Raw genomic sequence first — 20,640 nt, 5'->3', positions numbered from 1 at the left:
GTCATACCTCGCTGACAGATCATTCGGTAGTTAGGATTTAGAGTCTTGAAAAATGTTGTGCAAGAACATACGTCTAGGTAAGTCGTACCTTTATTATAGGGCTATTAGCACCGTACAAAAAGCACTTAAAGTCATTGTAAGTCGTACCCCGCTAATATAACATTTGGTACTTAGTAATTAGGGGTTTAGATTGTTCAACAGCCACCTACGCCGAGATCAACCGCACATTCATTATAAGCCTATCGGTACCTCGAATAAATTTCAATGTAAATCGACATGCTACCGGTTCTAAGTTCCGACTTTAAACGGAACACTTGTGTGTCAGCACCTACCTTAGGATTATGTCTATGTCGTACCCCACTGACATATCGTTTTAAGGCTATTGGTACATCGAATATATTTCAAACGCTAATCAATGCGCCTACCTGTTCTAAGTTGTAGCGGTACCTTAAGATTATGTCATACTTGGCTGACAGATCATTAAAAATATTGTGCAAGCACCTACGTCTAGCTAAGTCGTACCTTTATTACAAGGCTATTCGTACCCGTACAAAAAGCACCTAAAGTCTACAAAAAGCTCCTAAAGTCAATGTAAGTCGTACCCTGCTAATATAACATTCGGTACTTAGTAACTAGGGGCTTGGATCTTGGATCGCTCTACAAACACATACGTCGAGGTCAGTCGCACCTTCATTATAAGGCTATCGGTATCTCGAATATATTTCAATGCTAATCGGCAGCGCTACCAATTCTAAGTAATCGGTAAATCGGTAAATTGGCAAATGCAACATGTCGAGTGCAGACTAAAATAAATAACATCATATATTTAAACCATTAGTCACTCTTACAATCTGGTACATGGCAACACACCAAATGCAAAGTCATCCATAAACAAAATCAAGACTAACACTACCAAAATCATTACCCTAATGAACATCACATCTGGATGAGCTTAGCGAGGATGCAGCCAAGCCAAACAAAGAATAGGGGACAGCACAATCATCCTGTTCGTCCTTGCAGCGCAGAAAGAATCCATGTAAGCCATTCTTGCCTCAGCTAAACAGGCTCTTATGTCGGTCATGCCCTCGTTCATCTGGCGGAGCTGATTAAGCACCTCCGCCAAGCTGCCTGATGATGGTAACGCCACAGCAGGTGCAGACTCGATATGTGTCCAGCCATATGAGAACCTGCATGGTGAACATTCCTGCAGAGAAAGGAAAAATTATGAGGACAATATCACCTGATAATACCTAAACCTTAACAGTATACTGATTTCACATCTGAAAAATGCAGAAGTCAATGCATATGTTGGATGGTGCTATAAATCACTAAAAAAGGGAGGGCACTGTTCAGGTAATGTGATTGCACCTATCAATTCGGTTGACTGATACTAACACTAGCGACACAAACACTATGCATGCTTGATTAAGTGCCATTGCCGAATAATTTACTTGACAATGTTTACTGTACAATTAGAAAGAAATTTTGTCTCAATCCGCGGTTGGCCTCTCTTAGGCATTCAAATGTACACATATTTGGGCCAAAAGAATGGACAGTAAGCCAAATGACAGATGTACTCACTGAAGAATGGATCGACATGGATTGCACCATGCACCTTCTTGTACATCGCTTCCATGCCATCATCATCGATCCCCCTCTTGATGTACTCACTGGAGTGAGATTGGTACTTCTCAGGTTCCTCTTCGGCTAGTGCGTCCAGGCTACAGAAGAAGTTATATCAAGAATCAGTACGCTGCTTCAGAAAATAGCAACAAAGTACAAAGGTTGAAGCTACATGATATGGATGAGATCAGCCCAAAACATCTTTATTGAAAAGATTTGTGTACGGACAACAGCAAGAACCCCACATCATTTTACATTAGCTAAACTAAGCATACACCTGACCACCGTCAGGTGAAGCATTCAGATTGTGCCATTCTGTTGGCAAGGCCATCACTTCTGGGAGAACACAGTTGCCGAAATCACAGTCTCTATGACTTGACTCTTGAGAATGTTGATCTAATTATGGCTCCACTGAATCTGAACAAAGACAGAATTGAAGTTTAGACTACAAACAAAAAAATTGAGTGTAATTTGTGCATATATTCCAGAGTTTATGAGAGCTAAAAGGAACAGGTTATATTTGAGTGTAATTTCTACATATTTATGGGAGCTAAAAGGAACAGGTTATAGGCCTTAAAACCTGGATTCGGCTAACTACGAAAACTCAGAAAAGTTAATTTATGATACCAGAGACACATACCAAGGAATAAATTCTAATAGCAGCAAACACGTTGTCGGCTACAGACCACAACAGAATGCCAAGCAAGAGGAAGGAAAATCAATCAAGCGGAACAGAGAGAAAAAGCATTGCACATTTATCTGTATACTAATGACCATTGAACTCCATCCACCCAGGATCGGTCTGAAGATCCAGGGGAGACGACAGACGGGCTGCCTGCCTGCTCCCGGTGGCGCGCAGCAGGACAACGAGCAGGGGCGACTCCTTGACGCGAGCGCGTGTGCAAGCGAGAAGATCGACTGGCTTATGCCGCCACTGGCGACAGCGTCGGACACTGCCAGGAGCGGGGGGGGGGGGGGCTGCGTGCGTCGAGGAGTGTCGCCGGCGTGCAGACCCACCATGCATGACCCTGCTCCGGTCCACGCACAATCCTTCGATTAGGTATAAACTCACAAAAAAAGGATAAACGGAAAGTACAAAATTAGTGAGAACACAATTGGCGGGCATGCAAAATCCATCCATTAACAAGAACTTTTGACCCAATTCCACATAACTATGGCCAATCGGTCAGAAAACAAGATGTGTCCGGCCGGAGGGTTAGACGGAGGGAAATGAGCTTCTACGACTAAGAGGGCTGGTGCAGCTCGGTGCTTGTGCCTCGAAGCCGCTGGATCCACAGCTCCGCGGCCCTGGTAAATTGTGTTCGTTCTTGCTTTTGTTTCGACTAGATCTGGGAGGGGAACTCCGGCCAGAACCGTGGACGGAAATGATGGGGGGGGGGGGGGGGGGGGTGAGGAGCTTCAGCTGGAACCATGGACGGAAACGATGGGTGGAGGGGAAGGCATGGCTGGGAGCTACCGGAGCTCCGGCCGGAAACCAGGAGGAGGCGAGGGGGTCGGGGCAGGCAGAAAGTGGAGCAGTGGTCACGGGGTCATGGGTCGGGGCATCGGGTCACGCCCTCACCGGGTTTCCACCAGGCCAAACGGCTAGTCTGTCTGACGGGAACAGGTGTGGGCCTACTGCTGGGCCTGACTCTGGCAAACTGAGCATCGACCACAGGTCTCGGGCCACTAAATAGATAAGCACCTCTATCCGAAATGATTTCCTCTGCCTGGCACGAATCTCCATGAAACAATTGAATGGCAACGATAGCTGTCACTGCAGTTCTGTTGCGTACGAAAGCTTTTGTCTATATATATATATATATATATATATATATATATATATAGGGAACTCTATTAGATACCCTGGGAGCAGAATAATATTCTGCACTCGGGTCGTTATAGTAAGCCGGACCAGGCATCGTCCACCGAACCTGTTAGCCGAACCCAACGAAGTCTGGTCCATCAGGGTTAACATAATTTTAATTTTCTTTTTACATCGACGGTTCTCTCCTCTTTTTGGTCATGGAGTCTGTGGTTACGAGCTAGCCCACCATCTTCCCACTCGTGTGCGTGCAGTTCTGAAATTTCGACCGCTAGAGGCGTGGTGCCGGCGGCGAGCGCTGCAGCTGGAATTGCGGCGGTCGGCAAGGGCTACAGCCGGGGATTAGGTCGGGCGGCGAGCGGCTGCGCGGTGAGCGGATGTCCGTCCGGCGGCGAGCAGGTGGGCGGTTGGCGGAGCAATCGTGTCCTGGGCAGTGTCGTGGTCGGCTTAAGGAATTGGGGCGCCGTGGTCGGGCGGCCGCATCGGCAGCAATGGCGGCGTGGCGTGCTTTATTTCTACCGGAGGGGATTGGACGAGCGGCCGGCGGGTGACGGCAACTGGTGACTACGGCGGCCACAGACTCAGATTCGACGCGTATTGCTTGGTAACTATTGCTCGTTTCCATCTTCTTGCACGAATTTTATTATGGCCTCCATTAGATTTGATAATGTGAGCCTTTGTCCTACTCAGCCAAGGATGGTAAAGAATTTCATGGCGGTGATGATCTGGTCCGTGAGGTACAAGATTTGATGTCAGGGACGAATCAAAAATAGCTTCTCTCTCCCAATCAGACCTAGCGTCACCTCGAGTCCAGCTACCAATCCTAATCTGTCTTGAGCTACAAATTATGTTGTCTATAATGTCTCCGCAGGTTCAGCGCTACTTTTTTATATGTTCTGGTCCATCAAATCTTCATTATTATTAGATTAAGCATTATCAGATCTAGATAGGTTTTAGATTATCTCGGTCATACTGAAAGGATTACGCAATAAAACGTTCGCTATATGATAATTTGGTTCATGTGCAATTGTGCTGATTTTGGGAGTTATAATAGCTTGAAGAGATAAGCTTAGCTTAGAAGAGACGTAAGACACATTCTAGCCAGTATTTGAAACGGGAATTATTTCTGGATGTATGTGCGGAATCACGACAGATTATAACGGAGTTTATGCATTTTCCCAGCTGTGTTGACCTTCAAAGATGAGTTGTGGCCATATAACTTATTTCATCATTAAACATAGTATGAGGTAACTGGTATTGCTTTTATGGTTCAGGTCCAATTTGACTCTTAGCTATTCTAGTTTTTTTTTGTTGGCCCAAAAAATCCCCCCATGTAATGGTGAGCTTTAGTTACTGAAGCTGCAGAGAACCACCTCCATGGCTTTGATCTGTATGATGTAAAGGCAATTGAAGTTTCCATAGCCAAGACCTACAGCAAACTACATGAGCACAACTTCAAACTAGAAGCTTCATTTTCTTGACGGGGCATGGTATGGAGGTGAGAGATCTTCAGAAAACGAATTTACTTATTTTGTTATTTACCAACCAACACCCCTAGTACATTGTGCTAATTCATTCTCCTTATTAGTGCATAAACGATGTGCCCCAAATTTCGCTCATTACTCTGGGATGCATCTATATTCTGTATAATTCTTTGAATATTCTTTTCCTAAACACTTGATGGCTGATTGTATGCTTGATTTGTTACTTTACATCCATTCTTGCAAGTAATACATAAACTACTTAAATTTCCGATTATGTAACTGAAATTGTTAGCGTGCACTAGATGCTGCATTTGCTTGATTTACCATGGTTTGGATGTCGATATGTTTGAGAACAATATATATCTTTGTGTGTGCATCAATTTGCACAATATTTGGTTGAATACACTACCACTATAATTCTGGTCTTGATTTAAGTAATTTGTGATTCCACCTTAAGATAGGCGAGATCTGTATTTGGATTTGGATAAATCAAAACGGCATCCAGTTTTAATCTGTTGGACCTGGTATTTTTTAATGAATAGCGAATTCATCCAAATACTATTACTAGATATACTTCTTTAGCTCCATTCTGGTAAAGGGTATTCGCTGTGGGTCAAAAGGTTTGTACTGATATAGAAATCATAGTATGCTGACGTGCTTTTAGATGTCGTATGTGAACGAGCATATTGTTCATATTATTGCTTCTGTAAATAAACCGAACTTTCAATGCAGACATGTTTGCAACTCCACATTAGGGAGTTAAGATGCTTTTACGTTTCTTTTTGATTACTTGTTGCAGAATATTGGTACACAGTACAAGAGGACCACATCGAGCCATTTTTTGTTGTTTTATGCACTGAAAAGTTTGGTAAGCTATTTAAGTTTTGATGCCACATAATTCATATACATAAAAAATGGCGCATGTAGACAACTTTTATTTTGTGTCTTCACGAACGAAACTTCTAACTAGAAATTTCATTTGTTTGACGTGCCATGGTATGGAGGTGAGACAGCTTTAGTAAACAAACTTACTTGTCTTTATCAAGCAACATCGCTAGTATTTTCTGATATTTAATTATTCTTATTAGTGTCATAATGATGATCGCAAGCACACATGCTGATGTGCACCAAATTTGCTCATGACTCCGGGGTGCATCTATATTCTATACTCTTCAGGTGGACAATGCTTCTTTGTCTGAATTTTCTCTTCATTTAATACTTCATGGGTAGATTGTATGCTTGATTTGATATTCTATAGTCATTTTTCGCAAGTGATACATATACTATTTAGATTTTAAATTATGTAAACGGTATATTTGCCAATGGCATAGAGATCGCAATACATAACTGCCATAACAAGTCAGGAAGGTAATTGATTCTCTTTCTTTGATGATGATTGTTATGAACTCTTATTATTTCAACATATGAGTAGTGCTGCCCTGACTTATCTCTGGAATTAGCATTCATTGTCTGAATGGTAGAAAAAATGACTTGTTCGCCTTGTTTACCTTGTTAGTGCATGAATTGCATTGGAAAGCCCTTAATGTTGATGCTCGCTGTACTTCACACTTGTTTGTTTTCTTATATTGTTCATTTATGTCCATAATTTCATTTTTGTATGCTAAGAATGATAATTCTATATCTACTCTTTTTATGGACTATGTTTATTGTTATCCATATTGGGCTGCAGCTGTGATGATGATTAGTTGATGAATAGAAGATATGCAATAGCAGAAAAGTGACTGATTATGTGGTTTCTGTCATAATATGTGATGTTATGTGTTGCATAGTGTTGTGTTATTTCAAACTGTAAGAAAGCTGGTCATTTTAACTAGGATGCTCTCAAGCAGAAGAACTCTGTAAGCTGACACGATTATTTCAGTTCTTGCTTTTGTTTTTTCTCTTTTTATTAGGTTGTCTCTTGCTTTTATTTCAGTATAGGTACCTGTCTCACACTAGCTTCCACTAGTTGTAGATGATTGCACACATCTTTGATAGCATGCGTTGAACACGGAAGATGGCGTGGTAAAAGCATTCTATGCTTTGTCAGAATTCGTTTCTTGCAGATTAATCTCTTGCCTATAAATCTACAATTTAAGAAATAAGCTAAGCAGGTCCATCTTCTTGCAGATTGGTTAAAAAGCTGCACTCTCGAGCTAGTGAAGCATCTTTGAGCAGTCTTATATTGTTTAACAAGATGCTCCTGAGTCCTGACAAATGTATAGAAGTACTGCATAGTATTTTTCCAAATGGAAGGCAAGCAGAACAGTTTCGAAGACGATGGCATTTGATTAATGCTTCTCAGTTGGGTTTCAGGTGTTTAGCATGCTGAACCCAAATTTTACAACTTGTATATGACTGGTTTTATTCTATTTTTTATACTCTGTAATTCATATCATTGCAAGTCTACGGCTTACGAAATTCCAGAGCTGTTTAAGGAACCTAATTGTAAGTCATTGCTACGTACTCCCTCCGTGCCATGCCAAAATATAGTGTGCATTGGTTTCTGCGAAAGTCAATCTTTCCTAACTTTGACTAAGATTATTGAGGAAAATGTGTATATGTACAATACCCTATATATACCATATTGAAGTATACTTCACGCTGAATCTAACGGTATTGATTTGATATTCGAGATGTCTGTAATATTTATAAAAATTTGGTCAAAGTTTGCATTGTTTGACTTCGAAAAAATCTTATAGGCACTACATTTTGGCATAGAGGGAGTAATACATTATTTCTGTACCCATTTGTCAGTCATGCATCTTTAAAACTGAGAGATTTGACTACGAGGGCATGTTGATTTTCTTTATGCTTATGATTTTATTGGTACAATGTTTATAATTCTTACGTCCAGTCATTTTCTGGCCAGCTTGGAGCTCCTTTTCCTTCGTGACAATTTGCCCAAGTGGAATTTTTTTCAGTGTCTTACGATTAGAATTGTGGTGCATCTAGAAATGCATTAAGTTTAGATCAAGTTTTCTTGTGGTACTTGGCAGAATGAGTCTTGGGGCTGTACGTGTTCACTGTCGAAAGAAAAAAACGTGGGGCTGGACGTGTGCCGTGTGGCACTGTGGCCACTTTTCTTCTTACCTCAGATGCATGCTTTTTTCTACGGCGGTGGTTTGCGAAAGGACCTGGGTCATGAGATGATGGGCTGGCCCTCGATCGTGGGACGACGTAAACTGCCCAAGCATATTACTTGGCATTCGACGTTTCTTACGTCGCTTACTACCTGGCGGGAGCGCGCGGTCTGGTTCGGTGTGGTGCGGCTCGGGCGTAGTCTGGCGGGGTGCAGAATAATATTCTACCCCCAGGGAGTCAAATAGCGCATGGATTTGCTATGTTTGTAAGTAGTGGATGGTGTAATCGGAACAACTCATTCGCATTGAGATCCGCACTTTTTTACCTAAAAGGATCTACTTTGTTTGGTTTCTACACACCCATAATCCAAAATAGTAAGGGGGACCGGCATCTTTCCTCTTACACGGGTATTATTTTGGGCAACCTAGCTGCAGCCTATTCTAGCCTATAGGATTCGAGCTTTCACCTCTTTCGAGACATGTGACCACCTCTTTCGAGACATGTGACCACCTTTTTCGAATCACGTGATGGGTTCGAGCTAAGTTAGGTTAGGTTCCATCCCCATGTCGGACCTCTTCTTCTCTCTCATAACCGTAACGGGAATTTCTTGTTTAGTGCCTCGTTTTCAATAAAATGAGATGCCTTTGCTGCAGCCTGCAGGCCTCGCCATCCGTTCCCATTGAGAGCTTTGAAGGATTTTCCGTTGGCCATGGCGTACGTGGGCCTGTGCTTAGGGGCAAATGGTCACAGCCCCGCCCGCGACTGCCTGATGAACATGGCTGACAGCGTGGGTCACCGGTGTCGGTGCCGGTAGGCGCGCCATCGTCCGGAGCAAGGTTGTCGACACCACGCAGTCACCAACTTCAGGAAGACGGTAGCTTTAGCTCATTTGTTCATATCAAGCCAGATCGTCGATGGAGTTTAGTTATCTTGCAGTTTTCATTCTCTGCCACCGTTTTTGATCCGTTCGTCTGTCCAGAACGGCCGGCACCATGCTCCTCTTCTTGTTCCGCCTAGACATCATCTGTCTCCCCTCTGAATCTACGTAAAGAAGCTCCGGCTGCCAAGCGCTCTGGTTGTGGTTCTCACCCGCGGCCATGGCTTCATGAGCTAATCGAGAATACAGGTCGAGTGTTTTTGCGACGATGTATGAGCTCTAGGTTAGGACCCTGGCTTATCGATGAGGCAGCTGCGGTACAGCTGTAGAATTTTTGTCGCCAGAACACGTGACACCTAAAGATTGTCTCTATTGTTAATAGGCATCACACTACGTATCATGCAAACCGACATCCATCGGGTTCCACAGAAAAAGTGTGTCGTTTACTTGCCTCAACCAGATAACTGCTTCATGCTACAATACAAATCTAGACAGGTGTGAACAGCTAAGGCTGCTCTTAACCCGGTGATTTCCATATTTCTTTAGAAAAAAACAGGTCTTTGTTTTTCTCATAAACCCTCATTTATCTACACATCGTGAAAACATGTTGTGGTCATTATCCTCACCCAGATATCCAGTATGGTACCTGCCTTGAGTTTGACTTCATTGTATACAAAGTTGTAGAGCCTTTTATGTGGAAAAATCATCTGCACTCGTTCCCCTGTATTTCCAATTTGGTCTCGCGCCATATATTGCTTTCAAATATATTTATGTTTAGGAGGATTACTATGATAAGTTTCTTTAAACTGGATTTGGTAAAAAAAATAGAGCTGGTTATTTACACGTGGCCTTTTCTCTTTGCTTATCCACTTTTTTAATTTCCCTAGAATTAAATTAGAGATTGTTTTGAGCATTTTTATGCACAATTGAGATTTCAAAATTTTGGGGCAAGTTGGCTATGCACGTTGTATTTTGCGGCAAAATTTCTTATTTACACAAACTTTTTTGCGCAAAAAAAACAAGAATTTGAGCTTTTTGCACATACATAATGACATATATGAATAAAATGAAAACGAGTAGCACCCTTACATAAGTCCACGGACACGACGTGGCATAGATAAACACGGGAAACAAAAAAATAGACACAATAAAACTAAAACATGACAAGCTTTTTGCACCATCTTCCACTGGGCTCGCTTCACCAACATCTTCGGGTACCCATTTCTTTCACTTTGGCCGCTTCACCACCATCTTCTAGTTCACTCGCCGGTTCACTCCTCGTTGTCGAGGTTGTAGGGTCGGGTGTGCATCTGGCCTATGGTGGGGAAGATGCATTCAAAGTTGGTGAAGATGTTGAACATCGTGAAGGCTATGAAGGATCCGAACTTCGTATTTTATTTTCGTGTTTTGAAATTTTTATAATGGTTTTCTGTTAAACCATGTTTATTCAAAATAAAATAATATGAGTAGTAATTCAATTAATATGAGGCTTAAAATTGACACAATATAGGTACAATAGCTGTCTAGGAAATTTATTTGACTGATTTAGATAAGGTGGAAAAAAACTTGTTTAGAAAGGGGGTCGTTTACCCTACCTTGGAACACATTTTTAAAAACTACACTCTATCATATAGCCACACCGACACGAACTACTTGGCCCACCGAGTTTATGTATAAAAATTAGAACCTATGGCCCCATATATATACCTGCTTAAAAGTATAGAAGATGTTGTTTGAAAGGGAGCTGCAAGTTTCAACAAAAGGTGCGTGCTATTCTACATGAATGGTTCTAACAGCGGTTTTGAAAAGAGCCAATGGGTAGGGCAAGTGTAGGAACAAGTATCTGGGACAATAAAAAAAGGTAACAATATGATACTTACAATATTGATATTTTGGCGTGAGCTATAACAGTTTTTATATTATTCTTTTGGGTATGAACACAAACTGAGGTGGAAAAAAACACAAGTCAATATTTAAAAGGGGCCACAAGTCTCAACCAATGGTGCGTGCTATTCTAGATAAATGGTTCTGAACACGGTATTCATAGGAGCCAATGGGTAGGGCTAGTGTATCAATAAATTTCTACCAAAAAATGAAAAAGGTTACAATGTGATATTGATATTATTGTATTTTGGCATGATCATAAATATATGGTTTATAAACCTATGTTCCCAATGACCAATGAAAAAACAAACCGTGTGGTATTGAAAATGTTCCAAGACTGGTACAAGCATAGAACTGGGGTGAAAACTCCTACCAAAAAAGAACAAAAATTAACTAAGCAGTTTTTAGTCCGGCATTATTACAGCCAGATGTTGGGCGAATATACAACACATCTGATTAACGGAATAGAGCCGCAATCCAGATATGTGGAGGCCTAAGCAATATAAGGGAGATCATAAGCGGCAGCAGCTCGAGGCATAAGCAATATAAGCGAGATCATAAGCTGCAGCAGCTGGAGGCCTAAATTGGAAAATCGGCAGGCATCCTCAACAGCGGTACATGAATATGGATTTCACCATTGATGTCCTGGAGAGAAGACAAGGACATGTGTCACAGCATAACACAGCAGGAAAAGTTTCAGACTGATGACTCGCGGTGCCAAGGGCTTTACCTTGTTCACAAGCATAGCTCCGGATCTTCACCTTGACTCCAAACTTGGCAGCGATGGTCACGTTGCCCTGTAGATGGCATTGGCAATGAGTCAAAGTCAGGTCAGGTCAGGGGGCACATTCCTACTGTAATGAGGCAAAGCTTGTCCTTCAAAAGAAGCCTAGCTTTCATTTGCCAGTGAATTGCCCCAAATGATACCATTTTCCCAGTCATTATGCTCATGCAAGTGGATAAAAATCAGGACAAAGTGGAGCTTCTTGAGCAGTAGGACAAATATGACTCCCTTCATCATGTGTGCCAACCCATAAAAGAACATATTTTCTCCCTACTAAATTAGGACTTGGCCTCGAACAGAATGATCATACAAGCAGTAATAAGCATATACTCTCGACATGGTTAGTAGTGGTACTAGTAACATTGATTTATATTCAGATTAAATGACCTAAATTGACAGAGGTACCAGATCAAATTAAAAATATCAAATTAAGAAACGGTGTTGTTAACAAGTAACATTAGAATAACCAATTTTGTTTTTTCTCCAAATCAAAATCTGGGAAACAGAAGGACTTAGGTATTTGCATACAATTTATAAAAAGAACCAACCACCCAAACAAAAGGAGCCTGTTCATTGGCACGAACGGTGCTTGGCGCATATCTAATGGGTGCCCTCTTCAAAGTGAAGAGTAAACTGAGAAAAAACTTACATTCGTTGAGTCCGTTTGACCGTACCGGGAAGCCATACACGGGGATGCGAGCTACGGACGCAGTGGCAGCCAGGAAGGAAACCATCTTCTTATACATGCATATTTCCAAACATTGAACAAACTGGAACAAATAGATAAAGGAGCCCATTCGAATTCATTCCGAGCCTACAAAGATCATGAAATGGTGCTTCGTACATTCCCATCCGGTGTCTCAAAAATAGATTAGAGAAGGAAAGATCACAATTGTTCTCACCAGAAAATTTCCCGCTTTCCATATAGCCATTTTCCTATAATTAGAGTGCATGGTTTTTTGCAAGAAGGAACACACGGATATTACATGTCAGGCGAAAAATACAAATACCTCAGGGGCACAAAAGCTCCGTACCGGAGACAGTACACTGAATCATTCTCTAATTTATAGATGGGCAAGATTTATCCATCGGGTGCACTCTGTGGTACATGGTTGTGTGGTTTGTATGTACCAAAACACTTATCCAATTGACGTAGACTAGCAGCAATGAGAAATACAGCAGTACGTGGTTCAGATGTAATTTACCATCCTTATCAGATATTTGTAATCAGAGAAACGCAACTGGAACCAGCCAAATCAATTACAATCGAAATACTAAATGCCTACTGATTCCACCAGTTGCAGTGAAAATCACAAACGGTGCCCATTGGGATTTTATCGGTGCCTATTCAAAATCAGAAATGGTGCCACTTCACATAACAAAGTGTACCTTGTCAAAATCATCATTGAACAATCAACGAGACAAAGGCAGCAATTCCCCAACTCCTGATGGATGCGATCTGGTCTTCACACCTGACCAATCACATTCAAATTGAGGAGATAACATGTTGTGGCTGGGTGCCAATGGAGGACGACTCGTTCCAGGAGCATAAAAATGGCATATAATTATTCCAAAGAGCGATTTAATTCAGAAGGATTAAAACAAACACGTCTTGGCCAGCTGAATGCCCAACACATTTCAGAGTAGCAAATTTCGGTGACTACTATGTATCACAAAAGGTGCTCAGCTTATTTGCAGATCAATCAAGAACAGGCAGAAAATAAATGGTGCCCCGCATTTACAAGAAAATCAATCAAGAATGAAATATGCTAACATATGCTATCAGAATGGGGTATGATATATATAAAAAAAGCCACATATGGTAGGGAAGAGTGCGTGCAAAAAATGGAAACGGTGCTAGGTGCTAACCAAAGAGTTCTAGTTTATCATTTCCTTGGGCACCATTAAGTTTTTGTTTGTGAGGAGGGTGTTTGAACCCTAAATATTTATGAGCTTGCATATGTGCATAGGTGACACGGTCAAGAAAAAACTTACGGACCATTAGCATTGGCATAGAGAGTGGGCACGCATTAATCTAAAAAGAGCAAGTGATCTGCATCCACCACCATTAGCACAAATCCACAAAACATCTGGTCGGCAAGAATAACAAGCCATGGGTAAAAACAGCATCAGAACACATCGAGGTAACACATGAGCAGCTCACGTTGGTTTGAAGTGGAAAAGGGCATTTGTTCAGAATCATACTAACTGAAACAGAGCAATGCATCAAGAAAAAATCAATCGAATTTACAAATTGGGGACAAATGGAGAACCACTCGAATTCCATCGGTGCCTACTCTGAATCCAAAACGGTGCTCACTTTATTTCTGTTTGGTGCATCAAATGCAAGTGTAGAGCAGGCAAAATCCATGGGGACCTGGGGCTGCAGCCTGAAAGGATGCAGGCCGGCGTGGAGGAAGGAACAGATGGCCGGGAGGCGGTGGTGGCACCGAACATAAAGCTAGGATTCTTGCAAGAATAAACAAAGAAACCAAAAAAATTAAAACTAAAATGAACAACAAAAAACGGGATTGGAAAGCTGCCCGACAACGAGCATACAATCTACTGCAACCAACTGACTCGAACCAAAAAAGCATCAGCATGGAGATGGTAGCAGTCTTGCGGACTTATCTATGCCACAAGGATCAATAAAATGGAATCAACCAAACCTGTTCGAAAATCCAATGGGGAAAGCTATCTGCTAAAGAATACATCACAAACACAACGTACGCATCTACATCAGAATATAATTTTGGATCTGCAATACAACACGAACCGAAACTGGATCAAGAAAAAATCCTGGCAAGATGGGGAAGTTGACCTAATGGAAGGAGAGGCAGCGTCGGGAGCGCCCAGCTGTGGTACAGGATGGAAGCCAGCGGATCTTGGCTGACCTCGTTTGAGGCGACCGGACCTAGAACTACGAGGTGGACGGCCGGGGCGAACTTCCATTGACTGCATCAATACGTGGTAATTAAGCAGGGCATGAGATAATGCAGAACTGCGCGCGGAGGGGGTCGAAGAAAAAAGATCACAAACAAACCTCCCTGCTGCTGTGTCCGGAGGCCCGTCACGTGCGGGCGACGGACGCCACGAACGCCAAAGTCGTCTCTCGGCTGAGCCGGATCCCGGACTCAAAAATACATTCAACTCCGTCTCTGCGGTAAACCTGCTCCTGCCAGCTCTGGGTGAACATAAAAACCCGTGTCATACAGGCTGTGTCACGCTGGATCTGGCTACTCTACTACAAGCAAAAGCCTACCTAAACCCTAAAAAGATGTAGGTCTGTATCAACAGCAGACTACACAAATGCAGAGACTACCTGCAATAATCTTGCCTCTCATGCCTGCACAACAATGGACACATCTAACCCCATTAAAAATCCTTTAGAACAACGCAAAGTCGGATAGAGAGATGCAGAAAATCAACTAAAAGAACACCAAAGCTATGAGGGCGACGATAATGCTTCCGGCACCAAATCATGCGACAAACGGCATCGCATACAGAGCACAGACCCTGCGGGGCGGTGTGTTGGTGCTCTTCTCGATCTGGAGACGCCCGGAACACGACCACGAACTCTCTCCATGTCCGATTGGGTCATGGACCTCGGTGACGGATTGCATGATGCACAGCCGCTCTACCTCGCGAGCATATCGGACGAGCGATTCCTCGAACATCCATGTGTTGCAGTTGAGAACCTGGAAGGGATGAAGGATGAACTTGGATGTGGCTTTGCGAGAATAAATCATGCGGATCGAGAAGAGATGAACTAACCCTCTCCGCCATGGGATCCTCGTCCGCCAGATCTTCCTCGTTCCCTCTCACGTACCCCACTGGACAGCGAAGGAAAGGGCACCCATGATATTTGGGATCGGTAGAAAATCTCCTTTTTTGGGAAGTTCACTTTATTTTTCGGAAGTTCACTTTACTTTTTTGGGAAGTTCACTTCATTTTCGGGAAGTTCACTTCATTTTTCGGAAGTTCACTTAACTTTTTTCGGAAGTTCACATCATTTTTCGAAAGTTCACATTACGTTTTGTCAAACAAGCTAAAATACTTTTTTTTGTCAAAATTCACTTAGGTTAAAACAGTAGTTCACTTTGTACCCTACGAGGAAGTTCACTTGGCACCACGTAGAAGTTCACCTTTTTGCACGCGGATAAAATTACTTCTTGTGGGAATTGACTTTTGTAAAAAATGAATTTCACTTTGTACCGCGTGGAAGTACACTTTTCATCTCATGGAAGTTCACTTTTACAACTACATTTTGTTGAAATTCACTTTGGTCAAAATGACAGTTCACTTCGTAACGTCCTGAAGTTCACATTGTACCTCGAGGAAGTTCGCTGTAAAAAATTCAGCACGAAAAAGTTGCACCTAATCAATATCTTTTCAACAAACTTTCAGTTGGAACATTCCGACAAGTGGTTCGGAAATAAATCCCAAAAAACAGTAAATAAAAACAAGAAATTCGAAAAGTAGAATCATGTTTTTTCAAATCTGCTCTTAAAATGTGAATAATTGGTGAAAATTATATATATATAAAAGTTGCGCCTAGTCAATAGCTTTCCAATGGCATATCATATGAATCAATCCAATAAACCGTTTGGAAATTAGACCTCAAAAACTGCACGAAATTAGTGAAATCCGTGAAAATGTTGTTTTGTATATTCGAAATTATTTTTAAACAATAAAGAATTTGGAAAAACAACGAACACAAAAAAGATACGAAATTACTATACGAATCCAATAGTATATTATATGCATCATTCCGATAAGCGATTCAAAGATTAAATTAAAAATACTGTCCGCATAAACATTTAATTCTAATGTTCCGGAAAATAGAATTATGTTTTTTCAAATCTTCTCTTAAACTCTAAAGAATTGGGGAAAATGATCTATATGAAAAAGTTGCGCCTAGTCAACAGCTTTCCAATGGCATATCATATGCATCAATCCGATGAACCGTTTAGAAATTAGACCTCAAAAACTGCACGGAATTAGTGAAATCCGCGAAAATACTGTTTTGTATATTCAAAATTATTTTTAAACAATAGAGAATTTGGAAAAACAATGAACACGAAAAAGATGATAAATTACTGTACGAATCCAACAGTATATTATATGAATCATTCCGATAAGCGATTCAAAGATTAAATTAAAATTACTGTCCGCATAAATATGTAATTCTAGTATTTCGGAAAGTAGAATCATGTTTCTTTTTCAAATCTGCTCTTAAACTATATATAATTGGAGAAAACGATCTATATGAAAAAGTTGCGCCTAGTCAACAGCTTTCCAATGGCATATCATATGCATCAATCCGATGAACCTTTTGGAAATTAGACCTCAAAAACTGCACGGAATTGCTGAAATCCGTGAAAATGTTGTTTTGTATATTCAAAATTATTTTTAAACAATAGAGAATTTCGAAAAACAATGAACAAGATAAAGATGCGAAATTACTATACGAATCCAACGGTATATTATATGCATCATTCCGATAAGCGGTTTGAAAATCAACATGAAAATACTGTCTGCACGAATATGCAATTCTGATATTCCGTCGAGAAGTTCACTTGTGAAACACGCGGAAGTTCAGAAAGGGTTCGAGAATAGTTATATATATATATATATATTCAACCAAAACCTTTCAAATTCTCATGCATTTTACCCAAACCAGTTTTTTTCTATTGGAATCCAGCATTATAATTTTTGTGGCTTATATTTCATATTTTGTTGACCAAATTAATAGTCAAAGTTTTTCTTCAAACATGTAACCGGTAATAGAGGGTGTACTTTGCTTGCTAAATGTGTGAGCTAGAATTCTACAGCATTTGGGGTTTGCAATCCGATCAGTGCTAATTCACATTGTATATTTGAATTAACCACTATATATAGACCCGGTTCACTTAATTTAGAATCTTCTCAACCCCACTCTTTGAATCAACTAAGTCATATCTCCCCTCGTGCACTAAGTTGTTCTTGAATTTTACATATGTCAAGAGTTGAGAATAAACCAAGTTTCAGCATTTCAGTGTGGAACAGCATATGATACTACCTTGGGTATACATCAGTCCATCTGGCATTCCTGCCAACCAAACCTGACTCCCGAAGCAAAACAAACACAACATGAAGGAAGCAAGGTTAAAAACCAATCCAATCAACTCCAACAACAGTCCACGAGGCCTCTTTAAGCATAATCGAAGTTTACTTGATAGACCGTACATACCATATTACATGAGTTCAGGTACTAGATAAGTTCCTCAAACATCTAAATAAAACTAAGAATTCCAACAGGGAAATCAGTTCAGAACTGATATTGAGTTCACGATATAAGCAACCCACTTAGATGTACACCAAGTTCAGAACGGGACAGAGAGATCCAACCCTGGTAGACAGAACGCAGCAATGTCAAGGTACCAAATTCAGTGGCATAAAGTGCGAATGGGCAAGGAAATAGTTGACCAGTAGAACTACTTCTTTACTCGAAACTGAAACCTGTATAAAGAACAAAAGATGCAAGTTATGAAAGGCCACACTAAGAAATGGGAAAGGTACAATTAAAGAGAAGAGGGGAGCTGAAATGCAGAAAATATTTTATACAAAATCCAATTGGATGATTGGCCCACATAGAAGTTTGTTCTAGTCATGTGAATGCTGGAAGGGTACGCTATTAATTGACAACTGCCCTTGTCCTCAAAGTAAGCAAAGAGCATCTCATGGCAAAACCATCTCATTGTGAGGATAGAATATGGACTCTTAATGAAGTGTTCCCGCATTTAGTGCATAGCTGTGATTGCTATGCTAATAAAAAATTACCCTCTCACAAGACACAACGACATAGGCATAATACAAAGGCCAACAAGCACCTGCAACAGCTGTAGTTGTTTCTCGAGAGGTGAGGTCACTAAGGTTAACGTTGGGTATACATGATAAGTAGTAGCACCAATGGTGCTTAAGCCCAAATGATGCTCGAGCTTAGCTTTAGATACTTATCCAAATATGTTAGGTGGATGTGACTTAACAGTCCAATAGAAAACTTCTTCATTTCTAGCTTCACCAAAAGAACGAAGTTTACTTTTCCAATTTTAAATTAATGCAATGTTTAACAGTTAGATTATCTAAACTAATGAGATGTGTTTTTCAGTGCAAATTCAAGGACACGCATCAGATTACAGAAACGTAATAATAGTGGAATGTGTTGTTAGTTACTTACGCACGAGGCCACGGAAATTCGATTTGATGTTAATGCACTCAGGAGGTACTCCATGTGTACCAAGGATCTTTACAATATGGTGAATTGTTTCATCTTCCTTGCGACAATTGATTTCAACTACTTTTAGGTGCTCCGATACCATGAATCGTGACCTTGGGTTGTAGCTTTCTTCTTTTTTGATCGTAATTTTTTCCTGTAGAAAACAAAATATTTTACTGACATTAATCAACAACATATGGAAATAACTTCAAATAAAAAAAATCTTAAAAATCATGTACCTCATAACATTCAAGCTGAAGGGTAAGTCTCTCTAGAATTGGCGAGTGCTGGACAAAGTAAATTAGTCCACTGAAGTCTGCAGCCACACACCAGTCACTAAGCAACAATGTTTTCAACTGGCTAAACATAACGCGCCATTTAAAATCCATCCTGCCAATAAACTGGAGAAGGTGCAGAGGATTAAAGAACTATTCAAGATGCAATTTCAGAAGTGTTAATTTATCATGAATTATTTTTACGGGTTCTATTTTTTCATAGGTGATTAAGTGTTAGCAGACTCAGATGTTCATGCACCACAACTATTTTTGCAAGCTTCTGTTTTTTGAGGTTCGCAAGTCGAGCATGCTGCCACTTTTACAATAATAGATATTTAAAATGGGACATGTCTTCATAGTGACACTAGTGATTTAAGGTGACGATTGGCAGTAGCCATGCAGTAAATTATACAACAGTTGTAGAAGATGCCAAAGAACAATAGGAATTGGAAAAGGTGCAGGCATACCAGATAAGATGGACTTATCAACTCTAAATTCACAGTGCCCGACAGACCTTTGAGAAGCACACAATCATCCTTGTCATAAAACTTGCTGTAGGAGCAACCATCACATGACTCACTGTCACAGTCCCCAAAGTAATTATCGTTCTCACAATAATCATCACAGTTTTCTTCAAACCTGAGAAATGCCCTCACCAGTGATGGCATAGGCTCAAGCAGAGGAGTATAACCCGCAAACTCACCTAGTTGCAAGGTAATAAGACTTGGGGCAGAAATGCGAGTGCGGCCATTGGAACAAAAAATCACATCATGGATGATAAGATGAGTTAGTGATTGTGACGAGATCCTGTCAGCGTCTATTGCACAGTGTTTCAGCTTTAACACCTTCAATGCCGGGCAGCTCGAAAAATCCAGAAAGCGTCCCACAACCTCTACAAAGGAGACCTCCAGACTCGTCAAGTAGTCGCTGAGAAGAGACACGTCGGATAGACACAAGCGTCTACCTTCTTTGACATCCACACGGAGCACCCGAGCTTGGCACGATACAGCATAGCGCAGCAAGAGTTCAATGTACCGGAATGCCTCATCGGTGTCCCCGTCATGTGAACTGATCTCGCATTCAAGCAGAGGCGTTCGGTCGCGAAGGAGAAGCAGGTGATTGACGAACTTGCTCAGCGCGTGCGCGCTCCCGTATCTCTCGTCAGCAGTACAGATACGAAGGGAGGGCACGGACTTCCAGAGGGTGCGCCAGCGGGTGGCGAGCACGCACGTCCGTACAGCGTCGCGAGAGGGCAGGAGGGAGAGCACCTGCTGTAGGAGCGCGTCCGGCAGGGCACCGATGCGGTCCTCGCTGCCGGCCGGATATACTTTCTTGATTCCGGCGCCTTCGGACGTCTCAGCCATTCCGTCGAAGAGGTTGCCGGCGCCGGAGCAGCCAATCTGCGGGGGTGTTGGGGATGGAATTAGACAGATCAACCAGGCGGAAAATGTGTGCAAGATCCAGTGTTCCTACTGCCGGAACTCACCTCTAGTGGACGCCGGCGGCCGCGGTGCGGAAGGCGTGAGTGCTCCCCTCCCCAGACCGT

General features: G+C 41.6%; 1 protein-coding gene and 1 long non-coding RNA gene across 2 annotated transcripts; both read right to left on the bottom strand.

Moving 5' to 3' along the window:
* Nucleotides 1–1,810: 1,810 nt before the first annotated feature.
* On the bottom strand, nt 1,811–2,474 carry LOC124699627. The gene is made up of 2 exons (XR_007001456.1): nt 2,377–2,474; nt 1,811–2,040 (listed from the first exon to the last, which is right to left on the bottom strand). It is a non-coding gene; the product is annotated as an uncharacterized LOC124699627 (long non-coding RNA).
* A 15,263-nt stretch (nt 2,475–17,737) lies between these two features.
* Nucleotides 17,738–20,061, bottom strand: LOC124699626. Its single transcript, XM_047231900.1, has 4 exons — nt 19,562–20,061; nt 19,059–19,220; nt 18,781–18,973; nt 17,738–18,062 (listed from the first exon to the last, which is right to left on the bottom strand). The coding sequence occupies exons 1-4, from the start codon at nt 19,760–19,762 to the stop codon at nt 18,046–18,048; spliced, it is 573 nt and encodes a 190-aa protein (XP_047087856.1). The 5' UTR covers nt 19,763–20,061; the 3' UTR covers nt 17,738–18,045.
* Between the last annotated feature and the right edge of the window lie 579 nt (nt 20,062–20,640).

This window comes from Lolium rigidum, chromosome 3 (genome assembly GCF_022539505.1).
Source record: "Lolium rigidum isolate FL_2022 chromosome 3, APGP_CSIRO_Lrig_0.1, whole genome shotgun sequence".
Classification (NCBI taxonomy): domain Eukaryota; kingdom Viridiplantae; phylum Streptophyta; class Magnoliopsida; order Poales; family Poaceae; genus Lolium; species Lolium rigidum.
Note: the sequence above shows the minus strand (reverse complement) of the source record. Positions and strands in the feature narration are given on the sequence as shown.

Bases quoted from the DNA above. Each gene is read 5' to 3' on its own strand.
- LOC124699626 (XM_047231900.1), bottom strand. From the start codon at position 19,762: ATGCCATCACTGGTGAGGGCATTTCTCAGGTTTGAAGAAAACTGTGAT. The intron at 19,221-19,561 runs GTATGCCTGCAC...CACCTTCTCCAG, and splicing joins TGATAAGTCCATCTTATCTG to TTTATTGGCAGGATGGATTT. The intron at 18,974-19,058 runs GTACATGATTTT...TGTTTTCTACAG, and splicing joins TTCAGCTTGAATGTTATGAG to GAAAAAATTACGATCAAAAA.